Consider the following 12,257-nt stretch of genomic DNA (forward strand, 5'->3'; position numbering starts at 1 on the left):
TGAAGAAATAGAACTTTGTTTAAGCAAACAGTTCCAACTCCATCTTCATGTTTCTGAATACATCAAATCTGGAATCTTCTCGTGTTAAAGCTGTGGCATTGCTAATGCTTCTGACAGTTTTGTAGACTGGAAGAGGCATCCAGTGTAGGAGGCTCTCTGTGTTCTCCAGAGGAAAGTCAGTGAATCCTTGCAGAATGTGCTTGGGCAGAAGGGCAAAAACGATTTCCTCTCTGTATGGAGGAAGCATCCATATAAATCATTAGCAGTCTAGTGAATATGTTCCCATGACAGTGTTACAGTTCCCTAAGATTTCTTGTTATGCAACTTGTTTGGTGAGCAAGAGATACTTTAACATTTTGTTCTGAGTAAAAACAGGTGAAAATAGGTCTTGATTGTCTTTGCTACAGAACATAAATCTTTTAAAGAAGTACAGTTAACTTTTGTCCATAGTCTGCCATGGAAAGCTATGACAGTAATTTGAAAGTGTCAGAAATAGAGGTCTCAGTGCAACTTGTTAATCTGTTGACTGCTTTCATCCCTCTGAAAGTGGGTTTATAGGAACATAGAGGTCCTTGCACTGAACTTTGCTTAAAGAAGATAGCTCCAATTCTCTGTTCATATACAGTAGCATGTACTGTCCTGCATCTTAGCTTTCCTTCTCCCATTCATTTTCTTTGCTGGTACACGGCTGTGGCTGTAACAATGTTTTTCCGAATGTTACTTTGCACATGCAATGTGGTAGTTGTCATATTAGGCTAGGAGTACCCCAGATCTATGTAGTTATGCCTGAGTTGTATTTTTTTTAATCCCTTTGCCCCCAGGTGAACGAAAGAGCCCCTACGTAGCTGTGTGCTGTGTGGTGATGGCCTTCAGCATTCTGTTTGTACAGTAGCAACTGGAGGTTGTCCTTTAGACCCTGCTACCAAACAACAAAGCATGGAAGAAATTCCAGCAGGAAAAAGTTGAGAAGCATCGTCAACTGTCCTCCCACACGCTGGATAGCCAGTCTCTTGGTGATCATAATGTAATTAAATTCAGTATGATATGTAGATAATAATGTCACATCAGTATTGACACTGCTGATGTAACTGTTAAAAAGATGTCTGTTGTGTCTTGGAGTTCCACAAGAATATATTTTGTACCATGCAATTGAAAAGGCTTTCAATGTTTTTGTTTGATAAACCTGTTTAATTAAATTTAACAATTATACATCTGGCAATAGAACCACTCTCATGAGAAAGAAGAACATTATAGAATATGTTTAATGAGTATTTTCAGTTCCTAATGTCTAAACAATTCCTATGATATTGTGATAGGTGTGATCACATGCTTAAAATAGATCTCTTAAATGTTTAAGTCACATTCAGCTTTCATTTTCTAATCTTGTAGTTTCTTAATCTATCAATATTTCTGTTGTTAAGATAAAACATAAATAAGGATGGGGATCATAATAGTAGTGATGTCTGACTATGCTGAGAATACACAACTGTAGGATTTGAAAACCAGGACTATTCTGTAAATATATTTATATATATATCTCTTCAGAGATCAAGCTCACAGGTAAATCATTCCCTAATGTTTTTCGGGGTTTTTTTGTTTGTTCGGTTTTTGTTTGTTTGTTTGTTTTTCCCCCCAAAAGATTGTAGTGGCTCTACTACTGTTCTTGAGGCATTTAATACAAGGTTGTTAAATCAGCTGAGGGAATAGTTAGCTACTCAGTAGTCCGGAGATATGAAAGTTGTATGTCCCAATGTTCTAAAGGTTAAAAAAAAGAAATAAGAAAAAAAAGACAAAAATTACACTCACTATTAATAAAAATGAGAGAAACCTCATTATTATTTGCCATTAGTTTTCATTCTAGTTTTTCAAGCGTCTAGGAATTTAGTAAATTATTTCAATAGTGCCTAAGAAGTGTATTTATACCAGCTAGCTATACAACTTCATAATGACTGCGTTTGAGAGAGTTATCTGTCAGCAGTATTTCGGGTTGTTCTGAAAAGGTATGTGATCAGAATGAGCTTAGCCAGCAATAAAACAATCTGAACGGTATGTACCTGTTGTTATTCTTATTGAAACTCTTGTTTTGTAGATCCAAATCACCCTGTATTTAGAAAGAAAGTGGTTGTTAGTGATTAGCTTTGTATTATTCCATGTATATCTGCATATTTAAATCATCATCACACATACCTAGTTGTCCAAAGCTGTTTTCTAATCAGCAGACAGGAAATATAGCTTTTTCCAATTAAGGTGAAATATAAAGCACTGGCTATAAAACCTGCAGGCTCAGAGGAGTACAGAGCTGCATGGTGTTGATAACCATGGTGTGTACACATACAAGCCTTAAACCAGGCAGGAAGTCTGGGGAACAGCCAAGTCCATTTCTTTAAATGTGTGTACTGCTCCAAACATGGCATCAGAGCATCTAAGGAACTCATCTCTGTGTACTGAAAGTGCCATTCCCAGACTGGGGGTGAGGGAAGCTCATAAGGAGACTTGAGTTTTGACTCATATATATACACGTTCAAAATATGCGTAGGATCACTTGGAAACTTTTATATTTAGTGAGTATATTCTAGTTTTTAACATTTATTGGATTTTATGATAAATAATGGTGTTTGTAGACTACACATCCCCAGTACATCTGTCTAAAACTGCAGATTAATTCTTAGTAACATCTGTGTTTACCTGTGATTAGAAATACCACTGGAACAACCCTGGTAATTTTTTTTTAAGCCTTGAGAATCCAAAAAGCATTGACAGAGCACTGTACTGCTAAAGCCATTCCTCTTCATAGCATTTTTTTGTTGTTGTTGGAAAAAGTTCAAATAAGCAGGCCTCTTCATGTTCGTCAGTTTTAGTTCAGTCCTTAGAATTATTTATTTACAGCACTATTTATAGCACTTTTTCATTTTTTCTTAAATATAGATAGCTAATGGGTAAATCTTTGAATATTTTTTTCACTGTTTTTATTAATGATGTTTACAGGATATTCTTGGCTTACTAACTGTATAGTTGCTCAGCAGTGCTACTTTAGCAACTAAGGACACATTTCTCAGCAACTGGTAGTAGTGCCTGAGTTCAGAAGTAGCTTGTATGCAAGCTTTAGAAAAGATTGTAGGCAGAGATAAGCGTTGTCTATGATGGGGCTACTCAAAATATGCCTCCAGTAAAAGCATTTGAAAACAGGATCTTTAAACTCTGACTAACATCAGTTGTTTTGAAATGACCGCTTTAGGCAGGTGTTCACCTCAGGAAGACTTCTTTGTATTTCAAAGTTTTGGGTTTGGAGAGATTGATGCCTCTTCTGTCTTACTGTTCACAATACAAAGAAAGTACTGTTTTTCCCATGTTAGACTCTTAAAGCTATTTCATGTTCTCTGTTCTTTTTCTCATATAAATTGTTGACACTTAGGGAGGGTTTAACTGTTATGAGTAGGAAGAAGAAAGCATAACACTGTGAACACACTTGATAAAATTTTACGAGTTATCCTTAAACACTGAGTCTGGACTACGTCATTTTCAAAGAACAGTAAATAAGTTCCAATGGAGCTCTGCCACTAGAGATGTCAGGGAAAGTAATTCTCCTGAACTTTGCTCTGATTCCTAAACCACATGGAGCAGGAAGTGCTTATTACCATATTACGCAGGTGCTAAAGGTATAATGGCAAATAGGTACACTGTAGCATACCTTACATTGAAACAGCTGATAGTGGCTATCAAGGTAATTGAGAAGAAAGTAGCAGAAATTCCTGGCTGACATAGTAGAGTTTACAACCCCCTATCAGGTCTGGGGAGATCTTATCCTAATTAGAGTTTCTGGAACTTAAAGAGGAAATGGTTAATTAAATGTGATTTAACCTTATAGTTGTGCCTGCTGCTGTGGAAGAGTACTCATTGTTTTACCTACACATGGAGCAGCTAGCAAGCTTCTCTAACTCTGCTTGTTGCACACATTCAATGAAAGCTGGGGTTAGTGTAGGCTGTTTTACATGCAGTTTAGGGGAACATCCCATCTGTTTTCCTAGAGTAATTAGCAAAGTAGAAGATAAACAGTTTCCAAGTTGGAGTATTCTTGAGAAGTGGGTAATAAAGGTGTTGGTGGGGGAAAAGGAGGTGAGAATGGCTGCAGAAGAAGGTACCTACACATTCTGGAGAAGTAGGTAGGTCCCAAACTGAGTAAAATTACTAGAGATAGATTGCTTTCAGAAACCACTAAGTTGTGCATTCAGCTGGATAATAAAGGTAAGATGCTGCAGTTAGGTATTTTTCTTCCAGTCTTTCTGAAGTTATTAAACTAGGATTATGCTGCCCCTGCATTTAACCCTACCTAGCAGAATACAGGAATGTAAAAGGGCACTACCTCTAAGAGAGTAAGCATTTGGTGGTCAACATGATGCAACTTGAATAATACCAACTGTTCTTCCTTCAAAGCATGGATGCTATACTTCATCATATGACAGAGGCTCTTAGAACGCAGCATTTTGTGTTTGTGATTGAAGCTCATGTCAACATACCTGAGCCATCCTGTGTTTATACAGAATTGCAGGCAAGAATAGGAATCCATCTACAAACTCTTCTGTTCTCAGGTACCACGGCTGTACTGCTGTTGCTTCACTTATGGTATACAAAGCTAGAATTTACTAAAACAGCACAGATTTGTAATCTTTGAACAAAATGTGGCAATCTATTTGCCACACATGCATCCAAATTTACTGTTTAGTTATCCAAGTAGTAATTCATACAGTAATGTCTGGAATGTGATGTACTGTTCTTTGAATGGGCACGTAATTTTATATCCTTGCATGTACTTGCTATGGATTAGTGGCATTCTAAATTCCATCCACATCTTCACTCCAAGTGACCTCAAATTCAAAGCAGGGACTTAGAAAGTATAAACTGAACAGTAGTAATTGCCATGATGGGAAATGAGTAAAGCATGAGTAAGAGATGGCATTGCTGTAGGGATCTCATGTTCTGGAGGGACTGATAAGCAAATGGGAAGGCATAGGTAGTGGAGGAGGAAAGAAAAAGTGAAGTCCAAGGGATGACTCAAGCATTTTTTTGTGCTTGGAACAAGGTTGTTGTTCTATAAATGCCCTTTCTACCTTGTTAACCACAGCCATTGAGCATTGGAAACATAATGTCACCCAGAGGTGAAGTCAGTGTGCAGTAGAGGAAACAATTACTCGATTAGTGCTCTGAGGTTTTTATTCATTCAGTTTGTTCACCTACAGAAACAGTTCAAGTTGCCTGTAAAGACAACGTATTGTTCACAGATAAAAACAGCCTGTGGTCTTCTCTGCAGCATTGGTGGCCAACCTTCCCCTGCGCTGCCCTGAGTGAAGAGGAATTGTCTTGGTCCTCTCTGAAAGTAATACCTCCTGTTCACGTCCATGGAAACTACAACAGATACAATGATCTCAATAAAGCTGTCAAATTCTCAGCTCCAAAATGCTGTTTTTCAACATAGTCATCACCATTAGCCGTGCATTTTTGTCTGCGATTAACAAAAACATGTATGCTATGCTCATAAAAATTTGCAGCAGAGGAGGTGACCCACTGTCACCATTGTAGAAACTCACCAACCACTGCCTTGCTGTACTTCCATCCATTGATTTGTCGCCATCAATGTTCAGCAAGTGTTCATGAATGTCAGTGGGTGCCATTTTGTCCATGTGGATGAATTCAGTGATACACCTTTGCTTCATCCACACTTCATGTCAGACACCATTCTGTCAGACTGCCCCTCTGCTCCATCTGTCACACGGCAACAACGTACAATGGAATATTGGTGGGAACGTTCAGGCTCTGCTGTCATACCACCAACATCTACTTCTGTTGTCATGGGCCAACATCATAGAATAGGAGGCATTAGTGTGAAGTAATATCATTAGTAAGTAACAAATCATTATCATTTTTAATATTTTTTATTAAAGTGCAAAAAAAAAAAAAAAAAGAACAACAAAACCATAGAACTAGTGGGATAGTTGACCTTGGATTTGTGAAACAAACATATCACTTTGGTTCAGTGGTAGTGGTTGCTATTCGTGGTGAGATCTCAAGGTGTTCCTCAGATTTTTTATGACATTTTACTCTTCCTGTACTTCATCCTTGAAAACAGTTGCATTCCAGTGTACATACTGCCAAAAATGGTGTCATGAATAAGACATTACTGAAATGAGGAGAATTGCTCTCTGATAACAGAGGTCTTAGAGAAGTCCAGTAAAGAAGCGTGATCAGATTTTTGAGTTGAATGTCTGATTCCAATCTGTACATTCAATTTAAAATTTGCAGGTCATATATTTATACTGAGTGAAAATGGAGTCACAAACATAAATTGATGATTTTTCCGGCACTCTTTAAACCTGCTCTTAAACTCCTTTACCACAATGGAAAACATCACTGTATATTCTTTGCTGTTCACAGGGCTGCGTTCAGCCAGTGTATCAAAAGGCACATGGTTCTATGCCATGACTGAGTTAGCACTGCGCTGTGCCCTGATTCCAGCCCATACAGTGCCAATACATCCTCTTTGCAGTTTAAAAAACTAATCTTTGCAAAATAAGAAGAAAAAAAGAAAGGCAAAACCAGCAGAAACCAGGGAAGTGTGATTTAAACCTGCTTCTCATGCTCCAACTTTAAATTATGTCATCATAACATTTCTATCTAAATGTTTTTCAGCCTGTTTTTTTTTTTTCTGCATTTTGTCATATTTGGACATAATTATTAGCCATTTCAGTCAGAGTCAGTGAGTGTTTTCAGCACACAATGTAATGTCTGTAGAGGTTCCACATCCATTTGATGGCACTCGACTGGCTGAAAAGTAGTATTCCTTCATCTTCTATAATGCACTGTAATCAACATGATGGATACTGAAGATATACTTAAGTACTGTAAAAAGGATTTGAAAATGTGCCCTAATGGTTGGTTGCTTGACTACTGTTCTTATATTTTATAAATAACACTTTTCTTCCATGATACTCTCAAGTTTAAATGCAAAGCAAAATGTATGGAGAAATATCATTCTGCAGGACCAGGTGGCAGCTGGGAAAACAAAAAACAAAAAACAAAACAAAACAAACAAAAAAACCACAAAGACCCTCAGGCGGGGAGAACTTTTTCAGGTCTAAAATGACAAATCTCACATGGAGAAATAATTTGTCCTCCTCTTTCAGTTCACCTCTAGTACTCCCAACCCAAAAGGGCTTTTGTGCCCAAGGGCATATTTGTTTCTTTCCAATGTATCTGACAAAACACGACTGCAGAAAACTTTTGCATAAGTTTCATAACCTGTTATTGGGCTCATTGGTCACAGGTAGTTAGTAAACTCCTGCTTTGGAGCGTTCCATTCTGTTTATTTCTGAGTATTTGAGTATTCTGAGTATTTGACAGTCAGAGGCTGTGCTCCTCTAATGAACTTAGATCACATTGAATCTTCTGTCAAGCTCCAAAGATTTGAAAAATAAAACAACATTGACACAGCTCCACCATTGCTTCCCACTTCACAAGAATCACTTTCGGAAGATTTGCAGGTTTTCATTAACTTAAATTAGAAGCACCTTCAAAAATGAGTACACTGCTAACCCACATAATTCCCACACAGACATCTCCTCAATGATCTGACTATAAATATTTCCAGTGACATAGCTATTTCTGCTATCTTGTCTATCAGTACAAAAGGTATAATTTATTAGTGGGTTCTTCTATCCAAGGTAGAACTCTGTGAGAGTCTCGTTACATCATTTCCATTAGTTGAAAGGTATCCACCATGAAAAAACAGTTTTTTATCTCCAAATTAGCTGTGTGGGATGCAGCCAGGATGTATCTCCAGTGCAGCTGTAAGCATGTCCTGTGGCAGTCATTCTGTTAAATTGCCCTATTTGTGTAGTCTGGTTCATTTGCAGAACCATTCACCTGTTTGTGTTGGCCTAATTAAAACTCCATGATATGTCTCGATCTTGGCACTAGTGAGGCCTCACCTCGAGTACTGTGTTCAGTTTTGGGCATCTAAGTACAGAAAGGACATTGAGGTGCTGGAGCAGATCCAAAGAAAGGCAACAAGGCTTGTGAACGGCTTGGAGAATATGCCCTACGAGGAGCGACTGAAGGAACTGGGGCTGTTTAGTCTGGGGAAGAGGAGGAGGAGACATTATTGCTCTCTTCCAACATCTGAAAGGTGCCTACAGCGAGAGTGGGGTTGGACTCTTCTCACTGGTGACAGGTGACAGGACGAGGGAAAATGGCCTCAAGTTGTGACAGGGTAAGTTTAAGTTGGATATCAGGAAACACTTCTTCACAGAAAGGATTGTTAAGCACTAGAATAGGCTCCGCAGGGAGGAGGCTGAGTCACCATCCCTGGATGTGTTTTAAAAACCGTTTGGATGTGGAGATCAAGGACATAATTTAGCAGAGGGTTGTTAGAGTTAGGGTAGTATGGTTTGGTTGTGGTTGGACTTGATGATCTTTAAGGTCTTTTCCAACCTGAGTGATTCTATGATTCTGTGATTCTTTCCACACGATGTATTTATATCAAACCCCTGTACCAGACTCCTTGACATCTTCTGCATCCTCTGTATTTACGTCATACATAAAGTGCTCAGGATAGCCTATCATCTGCTAGATGATACCATCACACCAGATGAGAGCATTTACATTTGATAATTTCAATTTCTGTGATTAGAATGTACTGCATTTTTCCCTATAGAAAGACATGGAAATTCAAAAAGGGCAAAATTATATGTGATTTCATTTATTCCACAAAAAACACCCTTGTTTTAAAACACAAAAGGCTTGTTTTAAAGCTAAGTTAAGTTAGGTCAAAATATGAAAGTACCCGTTTTAGATCTAAATCTTCACAGCTGGTCTTTCCTACATGCAAAAACTTAAATAACCTTTCAGGGCTGTAGTAGGCTTAAAGAAAAGTCCAAAAGAATGATAGATGCTTTTGGACATAAATGTCACACCCAGTGGAATTCAAAGGAAATAAATAGTAATTTAACAGCATTGGCAAGCTGCTTTTTTGACTATGTAGCACCACCAGCATATTTTACATGTGTATCACAGTCATGAATAAGCTGAACCAGACACACACATTCACAAACTAGTTTTGATTTCCTATTAAGCTACATGTTTTTTTTTCCTTCCCCCACCCTTTTCAAATAATAAAGGAGGCCAAGGGACACACTGATCTTTGTCTCTTTGGAACAAATGTTAAACTCCAAATTCTTATGATTGATTCTCACAGACTGGTAAAACTTCAGAAGAGAAAAAAAAAATCCATCCCTAGTAATAAATCATATTTGATGTTTGAATTGTTTGTTATTTACTAGAGACATAAAATCCTAATACCAAAGATGGCATTTTAATTTATCACCATCACCAGCAATGTGCCCAGGGTTAGGGTCTTCAGCTGATTTCCCCATTTAAGAAAAGTTTGTGAGCATGCAGTATTGAGTTTATCACTTCCTTGCACAGAACGTGAATCTGCCTGTCAAGAAACAAGTTTTAGCATCAGTTGTGCTGTTTAATGGTACTCTTTCTTAAGAGGCTGGGGGCATGGAAAATACTTTGGTCTCTGGACACATGATGACTTCTGGAAATAAGAGGAATGGACCTACCTGGACAATTCTTCTCCACGGCATTCTTGTCTCTAGAATGGAGAGGTGTGCATCTGACAGATGGAACAGTGAATGGATAAGGAATTGGCTGCATGGTCTCACTCAAACAGCTATGGTGAATAGGCTGTGTCCAAGAGGAAACCAATGATGAGTGGTGTTCCTCTGAGGTGAGTATTGGAATTGATGTTATTTAACATCTCTGTCAGTGACTTGGACAGTAAAACCTCAGCAAATTTGACAGCTGTGTGGTGGAGGGAAGGGAGGCCATGCAGAGGCCTGGACAGGCTTGAGAGGTGACGTTCTACGTATCTCATGAAGTTCAACAAGGCCAAGTGCAAGGTTCTGTGCCTGGGTCAGGGCATTCCCAAACATGAATATAGCGCGATGAGTGGGGTGGAAGCAGGCTTACAGAGGTACAGGTGGGCAAATGTTGAATATGAGCCAGCAGTGTGTGCTTGCAACCCAGAAGGCCAACTATATCCTGAGCTGCATTAACAATGAGATGGCCAGCAAGGAGATGGAGGTGGTTGTCTCCCTCTGCTCTGCCCTTGGAAGGATCCATCTGGAGTACTGCATTCAGGTCTGGGACCAAGAAAGGTCTTGTGCTGGGGCACTAGAAAGAGGTGGAGCTGTTGGAGTGGATCAAGAGGAGGGCCACAAAGATGGTCAGGGGGCTGGAGTACCTCTGGTATGAAGAAAGGCTGAGGAAATTAAGCTTGTTCAGACAGGAGAAGGCTCCAGGCAGACATCTTTGAAGCCTACCAGTACCTAAAGAGAGTCAACAAGAGAGACAGAAGAGACCCTTTATCAGGGAGTGTAGATATAGGACAAGAAGTAACGTATTTAAACTAAACGAAGATAGATTTACATTAGACACCATGAAGAAGTCCATTATTCAAAGAATGGTGAGGCCCTGGCACAGGCTGCCCAGAGGCACTGCAGAAGCCCCATCCCTGGAGGCATGCAAGGCCAGGTTGGATGGAGCCTTGGGCAGCAAAAAGGGAAAGGAAAAAAAAAAAAACAAAACAACACAACAAAAACGGATAAATAAAGATGAAAAAAGAACAATGTATGACAGTATTGCAAGTAAGTTGCATGCTCTGGGGAATATAAACTGAGAAAGATGATTAATCTAAATGTGAGCTGATCAGCCTAGCTCTGCCAAGGAAGAGTACCTACTCACTAAGATTAAACAAAGTCCAGTAAAAAAGGGAAGACATAACTGGTTAAAGTTCCTTGTTTCTTCCCACCTGCCCTGTATTTTTCACCCTCAATTTTATCTGCTTGATTTTAAGACCACCTCACTACTTCAGATTCTTTCTAGTGCAACACAATGCAACAATGGAGAGCAAAGCATTTATTGCTTTTCCCTCCTTTTCCTTTTTGTAGTGGTGAGGTGATGATCTTGCCGGCTTGCAATCTTGATAAAATGATTCAGTATGTGGTCACAAGAATCATAATAGTATAGACTATTCCCTAAACTCATTTGGACTATTCACCTCACGTTTGGAAAATATGTTTTAAAGGAAAAACAGGTCAGAAACCACAGAAGTACTCCCTGTGACAAGTTTACTATATTTACTTAGTATGCCTTGGTGAGGGGCTCTGAATTGTGCATATACAAACAGACCTCATCGCTCCTTGTCATAATAAAGTACAATATAATACACAGACACGTGTTCTAGTGCTGTGACCTGAGGGCAGGAATGGAAGCTTGGTCCTCTTCAATTCCATTACCAAATAATTCACTATTCTTGGGGAGCCATTTATCAACTCCTTGCTGAGCCAGCAGATTATATCCTAACAAGCCCAACACCACCACCTGCCCTTTGTCATCTCAGGGTTCAGATTCCAGATGGAGAAGTGGAGAAACAAAGAGCCTTTTAAAGATAATTTTTTGCACCACCATAAGCAATATGTGACTGTAGAGAGCACATGTCTACAGCAGTCCATGTCCTGCAAACATTGACCTAAATATTTGTTTGGTTAGGCTCCAGACCTCCCTAATGTTAGCATTTTCCCCTGCAACTCTTCCCCAGGCAGATAGTCTGTACTCAATTAGAAACTGACAAACTTATTTCAAAACCATCCCATTGGTTCAAGATGAACAGTGTGAAACACACGTAGCGTTCACAGAACACAGAGAAGGGACAGGGATGGAAAAAAAATCACCAGCAAAAATCAACATGAAGAGCAGATCTAAGAGCAAGAAGGAAAAAACAAACAGCATGGACTAGATCACTGTTATATGATACTTTGGTCATCCAACACATTTCATCATCTGCCTGCGAACTACCCAGCTTCATGGTGAACACTATGAGGTGTTTTGTCTCTGTCTCTGATAGAGCAGCCACCAGAGAGGGTGTGAGCTGCTTAGCACAGAGAAAAGTGAGGAACTTGTCTTCTCCTGTCTAGGTAGACATGAAACAATTAACTCCAGATTACTCAGGGAGATTTTGTGTGAGTAGTGAGCACTAGTTTTAACTAGGCAGTTTGTGTGACCTCAGAGAGAATATTTGAGAATACTTTCATCATTTTGCAAGGCAGGCACAACCACTGATAATAGTTTCAGCTGGAATCAACTAACACTTCTAAAAAAAAAATCTGTGCTTAAAATTAGCTTTAGTGAACATCTGAGGA

At 39.0% G+C, this 12,257-nt stretch overlaps 1 protein-coding gene across 3 annotated transcripts in view; it reads left to right on the forward strand.

The window, feature by feature from the left end:
- The window catches only part of TMEM167A (transmembrane protein 167A), a 92,880-nt gene that overhangs the window by 19,514 nt on the left and 61,109 nt on the right, over nt 1-12,257 (forward strand). For 2 of the 3 annotated variants that reach the window (NM_001113454.3, XM_015280627.4), the window contains exon 4: nt 822-2,049. The exons of the other annotated variant lie outside the window; for it this stretch is intronic. In NM_001113454.3, the coding sequence (NP_001106925.1) occupies nt 822-892 (71 nt within the window). In that variant the 3' untranslated portion in view covers nt 893-2,049. Of the gene's footprint in view, nt 1-821; nt 2,050-12,257 lie in introns of those variants that run through there. 3 annotated transcript variants of the gene reach the window in all.

The sequence above is a fragment of the Gallus gallus genome, chromosome Z (assembly GCF_016699485.2).
Source record: "Gallus gallus isolate bGalGal1 chromosome Z, bGalGal1.mat.broiler.GRCg7b, whole genome shotgun sequence".
Taxonomy (NCBI): domain Eukaryota; kingdom Metazoa; phylum Chordata; class Aves; order Galliformes; family Phasianidae; genus Gallus; species Gallus gallus.